We start from the raw sequence: 23,619 nt of genomic DNA on the forward strand, positions 1-23,619 counted from the left end.
TTTCATTTTACGCTTACAGTTCTCGTTCAATCTCGTTTGCACATGCGCACTTCTCTACACGCTCGCAATTCTTTTCGACTGTTTTCTCGCGGACTCAAAAACAGCGCGTAGAGCAGGCATCCTAGATGATCATCGCACTATCGATCTCCATCCTCATCACACATGGCTGACCTCACGGCAGCAGAGGGACAGTCTAAATGGCTTAGTGTCTTTGTGGCTTAATGCGCTTTAAACTTGGCTAAGTTTGTACGTTTACAGTTAGTCACGTCCTACTATGAATAAAGGATGAATATGTTTTTACTAACATAAACAATATGATTATGACGTTATGCTCTGCGTATATTAATTCACTTAAGGTGAATATCGCTTAATGTAGAAAACACTCAATGTGACTTACTGTATTAAAACACAACCGTTTACATCCCATCTATAAATGACAAGACAGACACTTCCCGAACTGTTACACAAAATATTGGATGTTTAAATTGACATTAAAAGCATATCTGTCTTGTCTTTTCTAAGCCCTGTTGTATTGTAGCCACGCTGCATTGTGCTTAATGTGGTTTACTGTACTTAAAACTTAACCATTGATATCCAGATTTAATAAATGACAAGACTGACGTGAAGTTGATATTGACTGTGATCTGGGATCGAAGTGCTTCACTTAAGTGCAATAACCTCATATAATAATAATAATAATAATAATAATAATAATAATAATAATAATAATAATCAGCCTGGGTGGTGCCAGTCTAGTTAATGATAAAGTTTGAATATAAATGGTTATATTTTCAAGTACAGTCAAACGCAGCTACGTCTGGCTCGGGCTGAACAGCCATGTGTGATGAGGATGGAGATCGATAGTGCGATGATCATCTAGGATGCCTGCTCTACGCGCTGTTTTTGAGTCCGCGAGAAAACAGTCGAAAAGAATTGCGAGCGTGTAGAGAAGTGCGCATGTGCAAACGAGATTGAACGAGAACTGTAAGCGTAAAATGAAAACCGTAAGTGTAGTTTTGTATACAAGTTGTATTTCTGTGCTCGCTAATTGTGACTGTGAACTCACGCCATACTCGTTTCCCTTCTCATTTCCCTTGCATTGCTTCTTTTTCTCTCCACCCATCATTTTCTCCCTCCTTCCCTGTGTCCTTGGCCCGCCTGGCTCGGAGCATAACTAGACTTTTATATATCCTTTTTTTTTAAATTGTATTTTTTTGTAAATGTTTGTGACTCAAAAGCCAAAGCCCTGTAATATTTGTAATAAAGTAATTATTTTGGATAAAACAAAACACTGGTCTTGTGCAATGTTTCTGTGACACTTTACTATATCTGTAAATGCTTTGGCGATACCTGTGTAAAACTTAAAATAAAGCTAATTTTGGATCCAAATTTGAATTAGGAAGAGAGAGAGGAACATACCCAGATCTGACAAAGTGATCAAATGAATGACCATAGAGGCAGTCATTCAGTTAAGTGTGTCAGTAAGTCAGTCAGTGAAGGATTGAACTAACTCTAACACGCTGCCTAATCATGACTGGTTGAATAAACAAATACACTTTTCATGAAAACCAATCCTTGGCAATGGTGTCACAATTTTTATACTCTAACAAAGTTTGTTCATTAAATCAGGATTTTCAGATCTATTATGGTTTGTCAAGTTGCAAAAACTCACTCACCGCTCCATCCAGTAATAGAGCTCTCATATCAGTAAAATAATCTCTAGTTAAAAGAAAATTATGTTCATCCACATGATTACTATCCAACTACTGTTATTGCTGCTGTAGGGGGGAAAGCAACTCAAATTGACAAGGAGATGCAGTGAGGGCACAGAGTCGCAGATCATATTTGAAACAGTATTCATAAAACCAACACGCAACAGGACTGCACACAATGAGGGACTAATGCAAAGTAGTGCCTTGCAAATGTATTCAAACAGACCCTCTCACAGTTTATACATGTTGTTGCTTTAAAGCTTGCTGTCCTGACACTGAATAGATGTGTGTTATATACACAACCTATTGCACACATTGAAAGCAAAAGAAAGAAGTAAATGGAGAATTTATATTAAATAAAATGGAAAAGTCAGGATTGCATGAGGATCAATTAGAGATTAGTTTTTTTACAATCGCTTACACACTAAAAGTGGTATTTGAGGCACACTCAGTGAAACCATTAACTCATGTACCTAATCTTCAGACCAAGTCTGCAAAACTGCAAGCACATGATCTGCTTTATACTAAGTTCGCAATACTAAAACACACTTTTTGCAAAACATTAAACACAGTTCTCTACATTAGACACATCATTCAAAACTAACAGCTCTTGTGTTTTGTTTGGAAAACACTGCCATTTAAAATGCCACACTCATTTACCGATTACCTATACCCAGTTCTCAGTGTGAAAACACTTACAGCTAATTTCTTCACTTAGAAATCAGACCTTGAGCACTATAAATAGGCTTCAGGTTGTCTCCCTCTCTCCCCCAAGAGGTTGGCCTCATGTTTTTGCAGAATTCCTTCAATGGAGGAAGAAATTGGCTGTTCACAGTTTCACAGTAACAACACATAGTGGATATGGTCATAGCAAACAACAGCATACGTTTACGACAACTGCAACACCACATCATTACTGACAACACAACATTCAGTAACATAAATAGGTTGAGTTTATCCACACTTGGCCGTCTCCTGAAAGGCCATCATGTTCGTATGAAGCAGCTCTGCAGAGTACAATTTGAGTGAAATTCTGAGAGAGTGAAACAACTGCGCTATGAACACGTACAAGTAAGCTATACTATCCTGTCATTGGTACTGTATTCCAGTGTATTGTGCTATACACTCACCTAAAGGATTATTAGGAACACCTGTTCAATTTCTCATTAATGCAATTATCTACCCAACCAATCACATGGCAGTTGCTTCAATGCATTTAGGGGTGTGGTCCTGGTCAAGACAATCTCCTGAACTCCAAACTGAATGTCTGAATGGGAAAGAAAGGTGATTTAAGCAATTTTGAGCGTGGCATGGTTGTTGGTGCCAGACGGGCCGGTCTGAGTATTTCACAATCTGCTCAGTTACTGGGATTTTCACGCACAACCATTTCTAGGGTTTACAAAGAATGGTGTGAAAAGGGAAAAACATCCAGTATGCGGCAGTCCTGTGGGCGAAAATGCCTTGTTGATGCTAGAGGTCAGAGGAGAATGGGCCGACTGATTCAAGCTGATAGAAGAGCAACTTTGACTGAAATAACCACTCGTTACAACCGAGGTATGCAGCAAAGCATTTGTGAAGCCACAACACGTACAACCTTGAGGCGGATGGGCTACAACAGCAGAAGACCCCACCGGGTACCACTCATCTCCACTACAAATAGGAAAAAGAGGCTACAATTTGCACAAGCTCACCACAATTGGACAGTTGAAGACTGGAAAAATGTTGCCTGGTCTGATGAGTCTCGATTTCTGTTGAGACATTCAGATGGTAGAGTCAGAATTTGGCGTAAACAGAATGAGAACATGGATCCATCATGCCTTGTTACCACTGTGCAGGCTGGTGGTGGTGGTGTAATGGTGTGGGGGATGTTTTCTTGGGACACTTTAGGCCCCTTAGTGCCAATTGGGCATCGTTTAAATGCCACGGCCTACCTGAGCATTGTTTCTGACCATGTCCATCCCTTTATGACCACCATGTACCCATCCTCTGATGGCTACTTCCAGCAGGATAATGCACCATGTCACAAAGGTCGAATCATTTCAAATTGGTTTCTTGAACATGACAATGAGTTCACTGTACTAAACTGGCCCCCACAGTCACCAGATCTCAACCCAATAGAGCATCTTTGGGATGTGGTGGAACGGGAGCTTCGTGCCCTGGATGTGCATCCCACAAATCTCCATCAACTGCAAGATGCTATCCTATCAATATGGGCCAACATTTCTAAAGAATGCTTTCAGCACCTTGTTGAATCAATGCCATGTAGAATTAAGGCAGTTCTGAAGGCGAAAGGGGGTCAAACACAGTATTAGTATGGTGTTCCTAATAATCCTTTAGGTGAGTGTATATTGACTGCTCTATGTCTATTCATACTGTCATACAATAATGTTTTGTCTTGTCTGTTTCAGAGAGTTATGGAACTAGATGCTGCTGCAGAGCATCATGATTTTGTCTACGTTGATGAGGTCGGCTTTACAGTTTTTCACAATTGTTTACACACTAAAATTGGAACTTGAAACGCAGTCACTGAAACCTGAAACTCATGTACCAAATCCCTAAACCAAGTCTGCAAAATTGCAAGCACAATTCCTGCTTTACACTCAGTTTCCAATTCGGTATCACACTTTTTCCAAAACACTGCACACATTCAAAATTAAAATCTCTGTAGTCCCTTTGGAAAGCAATGCCAATCACAATGCCAAGCTCTACACACCAATTGGCAACACCCACTCCACTTAGGTGTACACACTAGTTGCTGAATTGTTCACTTAGAAATCAGAGCTTTAGCACTAGAAAAGGCCACATTCAGAAATGAGAACCTGTAAGTTACCTACCATCTACACTGTGCTCTTTATGAATGTATACTGTAGTATACTGCAGTTCGACATATCAGTAGGCCTATGTTACTCAGTGATTGTTGGCCAATGTTACAGTAATGTAATTTCATATTGAAAGAAAATAGATTGTTTTAGCTTACTGTAACCAATCATATCATATTTGTGGATCTTCTGCAGAACTGAGAGACGGCCAGGCCATGGTGGAAGACACAGGCTGTTCACACCAGAACAGGAGACCGCTATTGTGAACAGGGTGGTGGCAAACAATACCATTAGACTACGAGAAATCCAGAACCACTTCATTGCAGACAACACAATATTCAATAATATTCACCAGGTGGGCTTGTCTACATTGGACCGTGTATTACAGTGCAACTGAATCTAGATGAAACAGGTCTACAGGGTGCCATTTGAGCGAAACTCAGGGTTAAAGAACAGCACTATGAATATGTACAAGTAAGTACTATATTGTGAATTTACTATCATATCAGCACTGTATAGACACATTACAGTACTGTAATCAAGTGTATTGTGCCTAATGTGTCTATTTCACATATTGTTTCAGAGAGTCTTGGAGCTGGATGCCACTGCAATTCAACACATTTATATTTACATTGATGAGGCTGGCTTCAACCTAGCCAAAAGAAGGGGACGGGGACGGAACATTATTGGCCACCGTGCCATTGTGAATGTCCCTGGACAGCGTGGAGGGAATATCACCATGTGCGCAGCCGTTAGCCAGTAAGGTGTCCTCCATCACCATGCCAGCCTTGGTCCCTACAACACCGCCCTTCTCATTGCATTCCTGGACACACTCCATAGCGTCCTCATTGCAGCCAAGCAGAGGGTTGGACCAGAGCAGCCCAGGTATGTTGTCATCTGTGAGAACGTGAGTTTCCACGAGACTGCTCTGATCCGCAACTGGTTCATCGACCTCCACAATTTATTGTTCTATATCTCCCACAATATTTCCCATTCCTAAACCCAATTGAAGAGTTTTTTTCGGCAGGGTGATGGAAGGTGTATGACCGCCATCCCCTCACACGCATGCCTCTTCTGTGCTGTGGCCAGACCAAAATAGGAGGTGGGATGCAGCCTAATTTCTTTTTTCTTACATTTTGCATGTGTTTTTGTCTTTTTGTGTTTAGAGTTTTGAAAGAATGAGGCACTTTCATTTTTTATTTTGTACAGAAAACCCTTCATCTTACTGAAAGTTTTTCCTGGTTTTCTCCTGTTGGGTATGGAAAGTGTTACATACAAAACACAAGTGTTCACAAATACTCAATTTTGGAAATAAATGACAATCTTTTTGTTAGTGTATTGCATTTGTGTGTGTTTGTTTATATATATTTGAGTAGGTATAAATTACTGTGACAATCTTTGACAACTGGCTACAGTGTAACACTGACAATGCAAAAGGCATAAACCTACTGCTGGGATATTCATAGTAGTGTTTTGTGTTGAGCACATCAAGTTGGTTGGTAGACAGATCTATTTATATGATGTGTGTGTCTGTCATTTTGATGCAAAAAAAACATTTTGGAAAGAGATAAAACAGTTTTGAATGCAGTGTTTGCTTTTGCTAGAGATTTGTAGAGTTTTGCATTTTATGTTTGTGGTTTTGTGTTTTGTGTTTAGAGTTTTGGGAAAATGAGCCAAAGATTCAGCAAACATTTATAAACTATTGGGAAAAACTGTAATCTAGCCAAAGCAAGACGCAGGGGAAGAAACCTCATAGGACACCGCGCCATCGTCAATGTCCCTGGACAGCATGGTGGCAACATCACAATGTGTGCAGCCATTAGTCAGAACGGTGTCCTTCATCATCATACCACCCTTGGTCCTTACAATATTGCCCACATCATCACCTTCCTTAACACCCTGCATAATATCCTCATTCCCAATGACCAGAGGAATGGACCAGAGCAGTCCAGGTTTGTTGTCATCTGGGACAACATAACTTTCCACAGGGCTGCTCTGGTCCACAATTGGTTAATTGACCATCCGCAAGCTTTGATACTCAACCTGCCACGATATTCTCCATTTCGAAACCCAATAGAAGAGTTCTATTCGGCATGGCGTTGGAAGGTATACGATCACCAACCCCACCAACGCATACCCCTTCTACAGGCGATGGAGGAGGCCTGTGGTAACATAGACGAGGGGGCATGCCAGCGCTGGATACGCCACTCCAGACGCTACTTCCCACAGAAGTCCTTGTTCCCAGAGAGAACATTGCTTGTGATGTTGATGAGGTGCTGTGGCCAAACCGAAATAAGTGACAGGATGCATCATAATTTGTTTTTTCTTTATAGTAACAAGCCTATTTGTTTATCTTCTACTGTATTTGTTTTGTCTGTTACTGTTCATCCCGAAGCATGGATGAAAATACAATGTTTTGAGAAATAAATACATTTTATTTTTTCCTCCTTGCATTTCTGTTTATAGTATAAATACATACTGAATATACACTCACCTAAAGGATTATTAGGAACACCATACTAATACTGTGTTTGACCCCCTTTCGCCTTCATAACTGCCTTAATTCTACATGGCATTGATTCAACAAGGTGCTGAAAGCATTCTTTAGAAATGTTGGCCCATATTGATAGGATAGCATCTTGCAGTTGATGGAGATTAGTGGGATGCACATCCAGGGCACGAAGCTCCCGTTCCACCACATCCCAAAGATGCTCTATTGGGTTGAGATCTGGTGACTGTGGGGGCCAGTTTAGTACAGTGAACTCATTGTCATGTTCAAGAAACCAATTTGAAATGATTCGACCTTTGTGACATGGTGCATTATCCTGCTGGAAGTAGCCATCAGAGGATGGGTATATGGTGGTCATAAAGGGATGGACATGGTCAGAAACAATGCTCAGGTAGGCCGTGGCATTTAAACGATGCCCAATTGGCACTAAGGGGCCTAAAGTGTGCCAAGAAAACATCCCCCACACCATTACACCACCACCACCAGCCTGCACAGTGGTAACAAGGCATGATGGATCCATGTTCTCATTCTGTTTACGCCAAATTCTGACTCTACCATCTGAATGTCTCAACAGAAATCGAGACTCATCAGACCAGGCAACATTTTTCCAGTCTTCAACTGTCCAATTTTGGTGAGCTTGTGCAAATTGTAGCCTCTTTTTCCTATTTGAAGTGCAGATGAGTGGTACCCGGTGGGGTCTTCTGCTGTTGTAGCCCATCCGCCTCAAGGTTGTACGTGTTGTGGCTTCACAAATGCTTTGCTGCATACCTCGGTTGTAACGAGTGGTTATTTCAGTCAAAGTTGCTCTTCTATCAGCTTGAATCAGTCGGCCCATTCTCCTCTGACCTCTAGCATCAACAAGGCATTTTCGCCCACAGGACTGCCGCATACTGGATGTTTTTCCCTTTTCACACCATTCTTTGTAAACCCTAGAAATGGTTGTGCGTGAAAATCCCAGTAACTGAGCAGATTGTGAAATACTCTGACCGGCCCGTCTGGCACCAACAACCATGCCACGCTCAAAATTGCTTAAATCACCTTTCTTTCCCATTCAGACATTCAGTTTGGAGTTCAGGAGATTGTGTTGACCAGGACCACACCCCTAAATGCATTGAAGCAACTGCCATGTGATTGGTTGGGTAGATAATTGCATTAATGAGAAATTGAACAGGTGTTCCTAATAATCCTTTAGGTGAGTGTACATACATACTGTATATATTTATGACAAACTGCCGTGCACTCCACTGCACACTGAACATGCAAAAGATAGTAGTGTTTTACATTTGTCACATCCATGTGTAGTTGGCATGTATAAGAGCTAATCATTTGATGGTTGTGTGTAGAGTTTTGATGCAAAAACACCATTTTGAGAGTTAAAATAGTTTTGAATGAAGTGTTTGCTTTTGCAAGAGATGTGTGACATTTTGCATGTTGTGTGTGTGTGTGTTCGGGTGTTGTGTGTAGAGTTTAGAGAAAAGGAGCCATAGTTTCAGAAATCATGTGTAAGCAATTGTCAAACAACTGTAAAACAGCCATTATGAACACTGCCTTCTCACACAATGCCAAACCTACCAGACCAATCTGATTGATGCAAAGAGAAGATTATATTAGTCAGTTACTGTGAGTGTCTGTCTGTATGAGTGTGTATGTGAGTGTATGCGTTTGTGTGTGCATGTGTGCATGAACACGTGTGTGTGTGCGTGTGTGTGCAGTATTCAATGAGAGCACACAGCCTCTGCTCTCTGACTGAGGACTACCAGGCCGCAGCATCAAGACCGGTGTGAGTATGTCCATACTGGTCCTGCTGGGTAAGTCACAGCATCTGTGTGTGTGTGTGTCTGTGCTCCCCCTGCCTCCCTGTACTGACATACAAGTGCACCTCCAGCCTCCTGGACTGCTGCTGCCCCACTACCACCCACTGGTAGTGTTTGTGCTACACTGTTAGATATTGTCTACATAGGTTCATCTAGCATTTATTATTATTGTTAGCAGTAGTAGTAGTAGTAGTAGCAATAGCAGTAATAGTGCTAATAGAATTACTATAATAATATGATGTGACAGGCTGCTGTTTAGCTGATTAGGTGCTCATGTGCCGCAGCTGTGTTGTCGCTCCCTCGCAAACAGGCTGCGGACTCATGACTGTGGGCAACGAGCACCGTGGCGATTGTGACATCAGCTGCAGCTGTGCCTTCTCTATTTAATCTCGCTCCCTCCCTAGGAAAAGGGGCAGCTAACTGATGAGAGCGAGGACTGAACCTGCAACCCCTGACTGCCCGGAGCTCCCCAATTGTGGACGCTTGTGTGTTCGTTTTGTTGTTGTTTTGTGTTTGCCCCCCTTTTTTACAAACCTGAACTTAATAAATCCCCGACACAACCGGAACCGGAGACTCTCTCTCTCACTCCCTGTTATTTGTGTCCGGCTTTCACATATGATAATTAAAGTATCAAGCACAGTGAAATTGTAAGTGCAATGGCTCTACACCATCAGAAAAACTACATCCATCTTCAAACTACGAAAAACATACAGACTTGATGGAGTGTTTAATTTATACAGATATGTTGTGCCCCTGTTCACCTGTACTGCTTGATACCTTCTGTGTTACTTTGTTTTCTAGTAGCATTATTGTCAGTAGCACTGGTGTTGCTTACAGAATGACTATCACACTCTTTCAAAGTATCACCAAGTACAACATGAGCTGCAATTGCACGACACCAACCGTCAAAAAATAAGTGAAGGCAGGTTGGACAGCGTGAATTGTGCTGTGGAAAAAGACACTGCGCCCCTTTCTCCTGCTGTCTCTGTAAGGACAGCCGAGCACTGTGCATGTCCTGGATGTGACCCGGCCTGGCTCCATCACTGTCTTTCACTTTACTGTGTACAGTAAGTGTCAGCGCTGCCTGCCAGCTCTGTGCTGCTGTTGTCTGCATAATGTTACTGGGCCCCCAGAGGGATCCATTACAAACACAGGGACTTGCTGAGGCAACAAGCTGCCCATAAAAAACACAGTACAAAGCAGTACGGCCTTTCTATAGATTACTGCAGGACACCGTGGTCAATTCACACAGTTAGCATTACAATCAAATAGTATAGCCTGGAGCGGTATAGTGTAGTGTACTATAGTACAGTATAGTATAGTGCAGTATAGTATGGCGTTATATGGTGTAGAATATGGTATAGTATTATGCAGTTGCAGCATAGTGTTGTATACTACAGTTTATTGCAATATAGTATAACCATACAGTGCTGTAAAGTATAACATAGTATAGTGTAATGTAGCATAGTATGGAATAGCGAAATATAGTATAGTATAACATAGTATTGTGCAGTATAGTATTGTATAATGTAGTATAAGGCTCATTCAAGGGGTCATGGTTAGTACCCATGTCCGATTTCAGCCTTGGGGCCCACTGAGATCTGCCTTAGCTGTCCATCACTGCTGTAAAGTGTTCATTTGCTACACTTCTCTGTGTTATGAATTTAAAGCTGGTCTAAAAAAATATAAAAACATGTGATTTTGAGTCTGTGCAGGTTGACTTATCAATTCTCTGAGTGCAGTGTTAATGTACTGTAGTGTCCAGTCAGTCAGTGTGTCTGTACTGTATTAACCCTCTCTCTCAGTGCAGTGTTAATGTACTGTAGTGTCCAGTCAGTCAGTGTGTCTGTACTGTATTAACCCTCTCTCTCTCAGTGCAGCGTTAATGTACTGTAGTGTCCAGTCAGTCAGTGTGTCTGTACTGTATTAACCCTCTCAGTGCAGCGTTAATGTACTGTAGTGTCCAGTCAGTCAGTGTGTCTGTACTGTATTAACCCTCTCTCTCTCAGTGCAGCGTTAATGTACTGTAGTGTCCAGTCAGTCAGTGTGTCTGTACTGTATTAACCCTCTCTCTCTCAGTGCAGTGTTAATGTACTGTAGTGTCCAGTCAGTCAGTGTGTCTGTACTGTACTGTATTAACCCTTTCATAGTGCATGGTGACTGAAAAACCCAGTCTGATGCATAGATGATAAAATGTATTTATTTAACATGCCAGGCCTGGAAGGGGCCCGACACCTCAGTAGGGACTAGTAATGTTTACAAACATGAGTGCAGCTTTATAGGAAGATGACGTAGAATGTTGTGGCCGTTCATCCAATCAAAAGCTTCAAAAGGTGCAACCTCTGCAAAGTTTGTAGGCTGCCCTTCCCGAGGGAGGAGGCCATCATGGAGGCAGATGTCTGGTCCTGTTACAGCATACAAACTGTATGATCTTGTGGTTTTCTTAACAATGAGGTGACATCTTTAGCTTTGAGAGGATAAACAGGACATCCACAAACAGACAAACCCATGGGCGATACATTCATGGGCCATTTCTCTAATCATACAAGAACAGAAGTCAAAGTGGAAAGGAGAATGTCCAGAGGATATGCCCTAAACAACTGCCTGTAGCTAGCTTGATCAATCTACTTTGCTCAGTCTGCATATTATTATCAATATAAAACATAATACAATTTATATAAAACATTAATAACGACTCTACAGTGACTCCTCTCCTTCCACCACTCTACTGCTTTTAGTCTCCTAGTATTGAAACTGAAAGAGTGTAATTCTTGGAGTGAAAAGAGACTCATCTGGAGCAAATCTCTTTAGCAAAGCTGTCTATCAGTTGTTGACTTTTTTATCGGGCTTTGCCACAATACCTACAAATATAAAAATAACAAAAAAATAAACATAGTTACATATGTACAAGATACAGTATAAATTAATATCTCAAAACAAAAGGATTGCACAGAAGCATATTAGTGCCACAGAGATACAAGATAACATTTTGTTATTTTCCACTAACATTTGCATTAATATGAGATTAAAGTGTTATTTCACATTTCTTATTGTGTTATAATTGCAGATAATTGATGCTCTTTCATTAAATGGCAAATAGGATTGTTTCAGTTTAAAAAACTATATTAATATGTCTGAAGAGCGCTTAGGGTTGGTTTCCCCTGGGATAGTACGGTTGCGGTGGACACGCAAGGATTCTCCACATAGCTTAATATTAATATTAATTCATGCCAACTTTCATATTTGTCCGTTTACGTCTAATTCTAGATCTGGTTTTCACTTCCTTTAAGTGCCATACTCAGCAACGGGGTAAATTAACCCTTGCATACAGCAATATTTGTTAAAATAATAAAAACACACAAACTTGCAACATTCTAATATTTTGCTCACTCAAAGCCTAGATAATAAACATAAACCATATCTTATCACCTTCTATTGATCTTTTATTTTGAACTCAATGTCAGGGGTTTAGATAGTGAAGTGGTAAAATAAAATGAATAACTGAATAAAATACAGTTCACTGTGAGGAAAATAGTCGACATTCTGACTCATACCTATTGTACATAAGCTGGCAAACCCTTGACATTCATCTCAGTAAAATGGTGTTAATGTCAGGACAGAGTATCTTATCATAACGCCATAATCTGTTCAAAACAATCCAATGTTATCTCATAATGCAGTATTACCCCACACCCCTGTAGTGCTAATGAGCTTCTGTTGGATCGAGTCTCACAGCAAGATACAGATATATTTATAAATAAATGAAAGCAATGGATGGACATTATTGCTGGACTTCAGGGATGTTGAAGCTGTTCCAGTGCCATAGGATGGAAATTAGCCTGAAGAGAAAGTGAGATGAGAGAAGTAAGAGAAAGACACCAAGATCTGACACACTGACCCCAGGACCAAAGAGTCACTCATTGTGTCATTCACTCAGTCAGTGTGTCAGTCAGTCAGCACTGTGATCACTGACCTGTCTTCTTCCATTCAGCAGACTGTCTCTCTCTGTGTTGACATCCTCTTCATCTCTCTGAGCTGCACCTTGATAAGTACACAGCAGAGGGGGGGGTTGTTTCATTGTAGGAATCTGATCACTGTGTGTGTCCGCGTGTGGGAATTCAAGTGTGTGTGCAAATATTAGAGTGTGTGTGTGCGTGAGAGTGTGTGTGTGCGAGTGTGTCTTTAAACAGTGCACACATAGGAATTCCTTGGTAATCAACAGCCAATAAAACAGGAGACTGACTGTACGGCACTGACACCTACTGTTCATTGTCAGGTGACATTTTGCGATGATCCATTGTGCATTATTCTTCACAGTGTAAACCCCAGAGTCCTGTGCGGTCAGGCCTGAGAGGTCAAAGTGTTCTCCCTCTCTCTCCCAGGTCACTTTCTCTCTGAAAGTCTTGTCATAAATTCTGAGCTTCCCTTGCTCCACTGCCGCAATACGGACCCCTTTATACAGCAAGGTCCTGTCCTGGGACACTGGGGCTTTAATAGAGATTCTCTCTCCATCCATGTATTTAATCGGCAGAGTCTGCTGCTGGCCTGCGGACGAGAAAGAACCCCCCAGTAATGACCACATGCAATGGGACAGGAGACAGAGAGAGGAAGTAAGGAGGTATTGTATTCAGACACACTGACTGACTGGACACTACAGTACATTAACACTGCACTGAGAGAGAGAGGGTTAATACAGTACAGACACACTGACTGACTGGACACTACAGTACATTAACACTGCACTGAGAGAGAGAGGGTTAATACAGTACAGACACACTGACTGACTGGACACTACAGTACATTAACACTGCACTGATAGAGAGGGTTAATACAGTACAGACACACTGACTGACTGGACACTACAGTACATTAACACTGCACTGAGAGAGAGAGGGTTAATACAGTACAGACACACTGACTGACTGGACACTACAGTACATTAACACTGCACTGAGAGAGAGAGGGTTAATACAGTACAGACACACTGACTGACTGGACACTACAGTACATTAACACTGCACTGAGAGAGAGAGGGTTAATACAGTACAGACACACTGACTGACTGGACACTACAGTACATTAACACTGCACTGAGAGAGAGAGGGTTAATACAGTACAGACACACTGACTGACTGGACACTACAGTACATTAACACTGCACTGAGAGAGAGAGGGTTAATACAGTACAGACACACTGACTGACTGGACACTACAGTACATTAACACTGCACTGAGAGAGAGAGGGTTAATACAGTACAGCACAGACACACTGACTGGGCAGCAATCACACCCAGCTCTGCAGTAGTGACAGTGATCTCAACAGTCACACTTACTGAGCACTGTCAGGTCGAATTTTGCAACCTTCTTTGTTCCGTCTTTACTCTCCACCTTATAAACCCCGGCATCGCAAGTTTTCAAGCCTGTGATCTCAAAGTGTCTGGTGTCCTCGTCCCAGTTCAGTCTGCCTGTGAACGTCGAAGCTGTAACCTTGCACTCCCCTTTGGTCACTGTAGCAACGACACCAACACCCCTGCATTTCAGCAGGATTTCAATATGACCTTCCACTAGGCAGGGGATTTTCACACAATATCCCTCGATTCCTTTCAGGGCCACTGTAAACGACAGAGAGAGAGCGGGTGAGAGAGAGAGGAAAAAGAGAGAAAGAGAGAGAAACAAAGAGAGTGAGAGAGCAGTCAGGTCCAATCTGATCTGGAGTTGCAGCACACAGCAGGTGTTGATCTTTAACCCCTGTCTCCCAGCTCTACAGAAACACTTACCGAGCACTGTCACTTTGTATTTGAAGAACACGTTCTCATCCAGGTCCTGGACTGTATAAACGCCGGCGTCCTCAGTCTTCAGGTCAGTGATGCAGTAGAAGCCATTGACACTGGTTATTCTGTCTTTGAACCTGCCATCTGTGATCTCTATTTCCCACAGGTTCTTCTCTGCCATTTCAACCCGGCATTTCTCTGCGATTTTATCACTGCCGAGTTTCAAAATCCAATGATTTGTATGGATTGGAAAATGCACTGTCTCCCCCTCAGTCACTGTGAGGGAGAGCCAGACAAGGCGTTACGGACTGCTCTCTGACAGGGGGTGCACACACAGCCGCAGACCAGCACTGTCCACCCATCCATCCATTATCAACAGACACGTCACCCAGTACAGGGTCATGGTGAGCCACAGCCAGAGCCAAACCTGGCGGACACAGGGCGCCAGGCAAGGGACACCAGGCCAGCACAAAGACACAAACACACTCACAAAGAGAGAGAGAAACGATTCCAGTGTGACTCTGAGTAACCAATCATCGTAAGCAGGTTTAGTCAAACTTTCCAAAGAACCCTTGAAAAGCTCGGAAAATGCACCAGTAGATACAAGCAGAGCGAAGAAAGAGCTAGATAGAGACAGACACACTGAAGGACAGGTAGAGATCGACAGAAACAGATAGAAGGACAGAGGTGGACAGAGACAGACAGACAGTCAGTCAATACTTGCCTTCTATCTTCTGTTCTCTCTGTTCTCTTTGGAATAGACACATTGCCAGGATGATAAGACCAGGCAGGAACCCAATGGCAACTGTCACTGCTGACCCCACATACAGCACAATCAAAGCTGTGAACCCCAGCACATCTGGAAAGAGAGATAGAGAGAGATATAACACATACTGACTGACTGTTACACACCAGCCACATCTGTCACAGTGTCAGTCACAAATGGATGTAGAGGTGATGAATGACTGATGACCAGTTCTGGGCAGCTATAGAATAAAAAAGCTGGTAATGCAAATGTATAAAGAATAAACAAAGAATCCAGACAAAACAAATGCACACCTATTTGTCAGTTTGCAGAGCTCTGTCCAGGCGTCTTGCATTTGTTTCCAACAGCTAATCTGTGTACAACTTACTGTAACACAGTGTGTGGTTGGGTCACAGCACACCGATATTTCCTATACAGAATGCTACGCTTCCTACTGGTGTAAAGGAGGAAAAACCACCTATCCCACAAGCCTGAGATGGTCTTGTAGTTCTGCTAAGCCAGGGGACCTACACACTCAAGGGCAAAGGTAATCTGACAGAGTATAAAAGGAAGAGGCCTGCGCAAGCTCTTTATTTTGTGAACTTGCATGGTGGAAAGAATAGGGAGAGCTGCAAGGGACAGAGAAGAGAACATCTTGGCACCAGTTTTAGGTTTGTGATGCTGATTGTTGAACACGTTTTCCCCATTGGGAAGCTTACCCACAGTCTAGAGAGGCCTCCAGTATCAGAGCAGAAGTTAGGCTCAAAGAACAGCTAGGGTTTTATTTTGTTTTTGGGAGGAACAATGTATCTGTTGGCTCTGAGTATCCAGCTCTTTAGACACTGTGCCTTCAATAACATGCAGAGGAAGTGCCTCCAGTGTGTTGTGTAGTTCTCCATTCACTCCCTCCTTGTGTACGCACACCCCAGTGTGATACAAACACACATTACAGGTGCAAAAACTCTATAAACTACACAGAAACACTGTTACTGACAGAGAGACACAAACAGAAACAGAAAACTACAGACACTGAGATACTAACAGATGGCAGAGGAACAGACAGTCAGAAGAACAGACAGAAACTCACTTTCTCTGTTGCTCTTCCTTTTTCTGAAGCGGTACACCACAGCCCAGATCACAAACCCACATGCTATCAGCACACGGCATACAATCATCCACAGGAATGCAGTCACACCAGGGTGAACAGGGGATTCATCTGGTAATGAGAGAGGGAGACAAATACACAGCAGTGCCCTAGTGTTACTCCACCAAACTACAACTACTTACATACTTGCTTATATATGTCAATATCAACTCTGAGTATATATGTCAATATCAAGGCTGAGTGGTGACACTCAGTTACTCACCTTGTGGCTTTGAGGCCCAGTAAGCTGCTAGAATGATCAGTCCAATCCCATCCAGCGTCACACTCACAATCAGGCTGCCGTACATAACTCTTCGCTCCAGAGAATAATCTGACCAACACAGATCAAGAGCATCTCACAACTGGACACACAAACAGAGGTCTACATCTGCATACAGAGACAAATACAATCACACAACAGACACAGTGACACACTGACACTGATACAGTGACATCCAGATACAGTAACACAGTGACACACAAGACACACAGATACAGCTGCACAGTGACACACTGATACAGTATCAGTTTCACTTGAAGTTTAACAAAGACCTATAGTTATTCATCAGTTTGTGCGGTACAGGTGCCATTTCAATTTGTATTGTCTGAAGAAACACACCATGCTCACATACAAACATGTGCACACACACATGCACAGACAAAGGTGCACTGATGTGTAAAGATATGTAGACCAATTTTTGTAGCCTAGTAGCCATTGTCATGAATCTAGATATTTCAGTAGGTCAGAGAGGCCCCTAAGGAAGTAGGTGGAAGATAGTAGTGATTGAGTTTATTTGGCCTTGGCTGAGGGAACGACGGCCTGGCCATGAGCACATTGGTCATTGGAAGGTCATTGGAACCCCGCCCCCTCATGGTGGGTTGAGCCAAGGAGCTGCTGCAAAGGTGGACACTGAGAAGCAGAGGGATGCTGTCTTAAAATGAAAGGGAGAGAGGTTGCGGCACTCTGTGAAGCAAGCTAGTTGGACAGAGGAAAGGAAGCTTGTTGTGTGGTGTTGATGATAGTGTTACATTTTGAAGGATGTAAGATTGGGGGTCATCCTCCTCATGAACTTTAGTTTAAAACAATAGGCTGTGAAATCTACCCCTGTTATTTGAAAAACAGAATACTACCCAAAAGGGGGGGAGGGGTTACCATATAACCAAGACATTGAAACACATTGATGGCAGCATACTGGTAGGTTTAACACTGCTAGCTCTACCTGTTGGGTAGTATTCTCTACTTGAAAGATAACTCCATGCAACAGAACAGCCCTTTCAGACTTGCCTTCTCTCTTGTCTTTCTGCTTCCTCCTTTTAGAGTGTAACAGAAAAAGAACTAGCAGTCCCACAGCATCTACAGCCATAATTATAGCCTGAGCTACAGTAGCAGTTACCAGGTAACCAGTCTGAACTGTGGAAGAGAGACAGAGAAAGCGGGTTAATACAGTACAGCACAGACACACTGACTGGACACTACAGTACATTAACACTGCACTGAGAGAGAGAGGGTTAATACAGTACAGACACACTGACTGGACACTACAGTACATTAACACTGCACTGAGAGAGAGAGGGTTAATACAGTACAGACACACTGACTGACTGGACACTACAGCACATTAACACTGCACTGAGAGAGAGAGGGTTAATACAGTACAGACACACTGACTGACTGGACACTACAGTACATTAACACTGCACTGAGAGAGAGAGGGTTAATACAGTACAGACACACTGACTGACTGGACACTACAGTACATTAACACTGCACTGAGAGAGAGAGGGTTAATACAGCACAGACACACTGACTGGACACTACAGTACATTAACACTGCACTGAGAGAAAGGGTTAATACAGTACAGACACACTGACTGACTGGACACTACAGTACATTAACACTGCACTGAGAGAGAGAGGGTTAATACAGTACAGACACACTGACTGACTGGACACTACAGTACATTAACACTGCACTGAGAGAGAGAGGGTTAATACAGTACAGACACACTGACTGACTGGACACTACAGTACATTAACACTGCACTGAGAGAGAGAGGGTTAATACAGTACAGACACACTGACTGACTGGACACTACAGTACATTAACACTGCACTGAGAGAGACAGGGTTAATACAGTACACAGTTCTTACACTGAGATTGATACCTTCATCTGTCTCTAAACCCTGTTGTGCAGAAGTGTGAATGGTTTGAGGCCCTACTGAACAGGGCCCTGACACTCACAGTGCACGGTCAGGAGGAACTGAACCCCTCCTGCGTCCTCAATGTCCACTGTGTAGAAGCCACTGTCCTGTGTGCTCAGGCCAGTGATCTGGAAGTGTCCCGACCCGCTGTCCCAGTGCACCCTCCCTCTGAACCTGTCGTTGGAGACAGTGAAGTGTTTCCCCTGGGACACCTCTGCAATAACGCCCTCATCTCTGCTGCTCAGGGAGCCGGCCTTCAGCACTGGGGCTCTGAGAGTGACCGAGTCCCCCACTGTGCCCTTAACCTGCTGGAACACTGCGGACAGAAACACACTGTTACTGGACAAGCTCTGAAAGCAGATACTAACTGAGCTAATAGACCAGTGATGGATCACAGGGCTGGAGACCCAACAGTAGCTATAAATTGAGTTTTGCACTGTACCTGTGTTGTTATATCTGCCACTGGGTCACTGTATAGGCCTACAGGTATGGTCTGAACTGTGAGTGTCCCCGGACAAAGACACAAGTGACCAATCAAACCTGTACAGCAGCTTACCAGCACAGCGATCTGCAGGGTTGACTGTGTACGTTTCTGTGCTGACGGGGTTGGTGGCCACACAGCTGTAGGAGTGAGAGAGTCCTTCTGTCTCCAGAGGGAGAGTCAGGGTGCTGTTGATATCAGGGGAGCTGGTGTGTTTCAGGGGTGTCTCCTCTCTGTCTCTGTACCAGGACAGGGTCACCTCTCTCCAATTGGACACAGAGCACAGCAGGATGCAGGGGGATTCTGGGGGGCTGCCTTTGTCAGTCACATGTATTAGAGGCTGTGACACACGGTCTGTAGAGGGGGAGGGAAGGGGAGACAGGGAGCGAGAGTTGGGGAGAGAATGGTCGAGAAGGGGAGAGAGACCTGAAATTGAGCTCCTAAAATTATTGGTTTATGTATATGTGGAGACAAATTTAACCCTGATAAATATCAATAATGATCTGTTGGGTCCAATACGAATTACCAATAAGTACTCTGCTCAATCTGGGGGAAGGGTTTCTACAGTGTCATCAATGCCCGAATATCGGACAGGAGAGAAAGATAACAGACTCACATTAACCTGCTCCAACCTAGAAAATAAATAATCTGTAATTAATATAATATATATATTGAAAAGAAAAATATAAGAACCACACATTTCTGTGATATATATTTACTAGCTTTGTTTCCTGTGGGTAAACTACATCAATCAATGCATGTCCATGTGGAGCAGCGCTACATGCAGGCCGTCCTCACAGAGCGCCGAACAGAGTCAGAGAGCTGTGGACTCTACAGAGGGGCCGGAGCAGCACAGAGACCGGGGAGTGCTGCCAATACAACCACTGCTACTAGTTTGGCATTCGGCTATTTAACCTGACAGCTGTGGGGGAAAAAGACGCGGCCAACTTTCTGAGCACTCCAATGATTGTGAGGGAACAAATAACACACAGAGAAACACACACAAACACAGACTGAGAGACACACACACGCAGACACAGACATAGACACATACTCAAACAAACACACACACACACACACACAGATGCAGAGACGCAGACAAACACACAGAGAGAGACGGAGAGATGCACAGACACAGAGAGGCAGACACAGACTCAAAGACACACACACATTCGGTATGGATGAGGAACACTGTGGTCAGGGGTCAGACACAAGAGTCAAACTCACAATACACTGTCAGCTGGAACCCTGTCACTCTCTTCCCTCCGTTGAACCTCTCCACAGTGTAATTGCCACGGTCGCCCGTGTTGAGCTCTGAGATCCGAAGGAAGCCGGACTCCCTGTCCCAGCGCACTCTGCCGCTGAACCTCTCCGCATAGACTCGGACAGTGCCGTCATCCGACACCTGGGCTATATTGGCACCATCTCTGTAGGCCAAGACCCCTGAGGAAACTGAGGCTGGGAAAGAGACCGTCTCCCCCACAATGCCTTCCAGCTGCTGGACCTGGGCGGAGGACTGACCTGTGCCTGCGGAGGACAGAGTAAAAGAGGTACTGTCATGATGCTAAAGGGAGACACTAGAATCGGAGAGTGAAGCTCAGGGAGTCACTTCTGGAGAGACACAGACGGTACAGCCACATGTGAGGTCACTCTCAGTGTGTAAACTCAATATGACACACAATTCACAAATACATCAGACACCTACGAACACAACAAACATGTAACAAAGTGAACCAAATAGATACAAAAAGCAACAACAACAAAAGATCAATCAAAAAATACAACTGAATAACATAAGCACAATAGGCTCGATCCAGGAATGCTGTTGGCCATAACTCGCCACACTGGCTGGGCAGGTTTGCGAGACCCACACATGAACGTGAATAATAAAACAACTTTCTGACACAGAAAGAGATCGAGAAACTGGATATTTTTACCAAATTAGCCTTTGTTTTAAACCATTCTTTTATATTAGACTTTCATTTAAACGCGTTCGCACCATTGTAGATCAGGATTTATCCGTGATCTGGATCTAAACTGCCAAATGCCGAAGCAGTTTCGTTTGTACCGTGTAGTCTGCGTCTGTGCGCGGATTCCTGCGACCCAAGTTAGAACTATACACACATCAATAATAATACATACATTATACATACACAATAATAATACACAACACATTCGTGCCTAGCTTACATCAGACATTCACATGACTATAATAAACCTGACCCAAACCGGACCGTCTCCGACCCGGACCCGTCGCCCCGGGGCCAGTCGTGAGCCGGCGCTGCTCACCTGCGCCCAGCAGCAGCAGCAGCAGCATCGGGGTCCGCACAGCGCGGCGCATCGCACAGGGCACACAGACACGACACTGGGATCAGAGCCCGTCTCTCCACACACTGACACACTGACACACACTCCGACACACTGACACACACACTGACACACACACACACACACTGACACACACACACACACACACACTGACACACACACACACTGACACACACTCCGACACACTGACACACTGACACACACACTGACACACACACACACTGACACACACTGACACACACACACACACACACACACTGACACACACACACACTGACACACACTCCGACACACTGACACACTGACACACACACACACACACACACTGACACACACTGACACACACACTGACACACACACACACTGACACACACTGACACACACTCCGACACACTGACACACTGACACACACTCCGACACACTGACACACTGACACACACACACACTGACACACACACACACACTGACACACACACACACACACTGACACACACTCCGACACACTGACACACTGACACACACACACACTGACACACACTCCGACACACTGACACACACACACACACACTGACACACACACACTGACACACTGACACACACACATTAGCACCGCCAGGGGGCATCATTCTCGTTACAGTAGTCTTGGCGTCCTGCCTGCGGGTCAGGCTTCAGCTCACTGCGACCCTCTTTGCGGTGAAGCGCGAAATCAAAACTGCAGCAACAAAGACCATCCATGACCGCACATCTATATAAATCAAATTGGTCAAATCAACTCATGAGTGCATTGAAATTAGACACAATGATTTAATATTGATTCACTTAATGTATCATTTGTCCAATTTACAGTGTTAATAATAAGTGACATAATAACTAGCATAATTTACATGATCATTGTTATCATTAACAAACAAATAATGCAGTCATTTGTATAAACTTGCATACAATTTCAATGAAGATAAGGTAAGAGCTCCACTCTTTTCATTTGACAGATTGGCATGATTGTTGTTGTTGTTGTTGTTGGTATTATTAGAGAGAGATTATGCATGGGGTGTTAGGGGTACATTCAAGATACTTAGAACATAAGAACATAAAGAACATAAGAAAGTTTACAAACGAGAGGAGGCCATTTGACCCATCGTGCTCATTTGGTGTCCATTAACAACAGAGTGATCCAAGGATCCTATCCAGTCTATTTTTGAATGTCCCCAAACTGATAGTTAGATATAATAATAATAATAAATGTTTTTATGTTATACAAACCTAGACAAAGACACAGGATATATTCTACGTCTAACTCTTGGATTTCCTTTCACATACACTACTGCAAACATGAGTGAAATCCAGAAGAGTGACCAATACCCAAGTTCCTATCGTTGCACAGCTAATTGAAGGAGTGTGAGTAGGTCCCCAGTTCATTGCACTGGAGCCATTTCGTGACTGAGGCATGTATAAGGGGCACCCGTCACGGGGGAGGGACCACAGAGGTGCAGGAACTTGCAACAGCCAGAGTGTACTGGGTTTCAGAGCAGCACAATACACACAAACACACACACAGCCATGAGATACACTTGCGCCTGGCTTCTGTATATCTCCTGGATCTCTGGTAAGACATTACCTTTATTATTATTATTATTATTAACTGGGAGGTGGCTATGCAGCTAATTGTGCCTAAACTGACATCTATTAGGGAGTAATTAGTGAGTGTGAACTCTCTTGAAATTGGTGCCTGACTGCTTCCAAACCATCTGATAAAACATGAATAGCGGCACAGTACCTACCTGGGAGTGGGAGTCCAGTGTTCATTGCCTTCAGCCACCGCACTGAAACGAGCTGTGCTGAATATAAGGGATGCCACACTGAGAAGAAGGAATTCAGGACTGATAGAAACAGCCCGGCACTCCCAATTGCAGGGGGGCTGTCTCCTGTGGTTCCTCACTCACCCCTCTGAGGGTTTGTCCAGCTTGGCTTTTGTCCCTGACTGTGAGCCCCACTGTCTTCTCACAGCGGGAGCTTAAACTGAGCGACAGGAAACACTCAGCACCAGTCGGGCTGTGAAACATCACTCTCTGACATGTATGTACAGCACTGCATAG

General features: G+C 43.5%; 1 protein-coding gene and 1 long non-coding RNA gene across 2 annotated transcripts; one reads left to right on the plus strand and one right to left on the minus strand.

Moving 5' to 3' along the window:
- Nucleotides 1-106: 106 nt before the first annotated feature.
- Nucleotides 107-4,999, plus strand: LOC136764502 (uncharacterized). Its single transcript, XR_010821209.1, has 3 exons — nucleotides 107-1,004; nucleotides 4,121-4,177; nucleotides 4,727-4,999. It is a non-coding gene; the product is annotated as an uncharacterized LOC136764502 (long non-coding RNA).
- Nucleotides 5,000-11,036: 6,037 nt separating this feature from the next.
- On the minus strand, nucleotides 11,037-21,966 carry LOC136764503 (uncharacterized). The gene is made up of 13 exons (XM_066718631.1): nucleotides 21,488-21,966; nucleotides 20,426-20,725; nucleotides 19,274-19,552; nucleotides 18,758-19,033; nucleotides 17,800-17,925; nucleotides 16,738-16,845; nucleotides 16,458-16,586; nucleotides 15,350-15,484; nucleotides 14,632-14,901; nucleotides 14,188-14,466; nucleotides 13,118-13,399; nucleotides 12,828-12,895; nucleotides 11,037-12,693 (listed from the first exon to the last, which is right to left on the minus strand). The coding sequence occupies exons 1-13, from the start codon at nucleotides 21,537-21,539 to the stop codon at nucleotides 12,649-12,651; spliced, it is 2,349 nt and encodes a 782-aa protein (XP_066574728.1). The 5' UTR covers nucleotides 21,540-21,966; the 3' UTR covers nucleotides 11,037-12,648.
- Between the last annotated feature and the right edge of the window lie 1,653 nt (nucleotides 21,967-23,619).

This window comes from Amia ocellicauda, chromosome 12, assembly GCF_036373705.1.
Source record: "Amia ocellicauda isolate fAmiCal2 chromosome 12, fAmiCal2.hap1, whole genome shotgun sequence".
NCBI classification, from domain to species: Eukaryota; Metazoa; Chordata; class Actinopteri; order Amiiformes; family Amiidae; genus Amia; species Amia ocellicauda.

Coding starts and splice junctions, on each gene's coding strand:
- LOC136764503 (XM_066718631.1), bottom strand. CDS start 21,539: ATGCGCCGCGCTGTGCGGACCCCGATGCTGCTGCTGCTGCTGCTGGGC. Junction 19,034..19,273: donor CCCTGCAGATCGCTGTGCTG/GTAAGCTGCTGT, acceptor TTCTGTCCGCAG/TGTTCCAGCAGGTTAAGGGC. Junction 12,896..13,117: donor ATGTCACCTGACAATGAACA/GTAGGTGTCAGT, acceptor GTACTTATCAAG/GTGCAGCTCAGAGAGATGAA.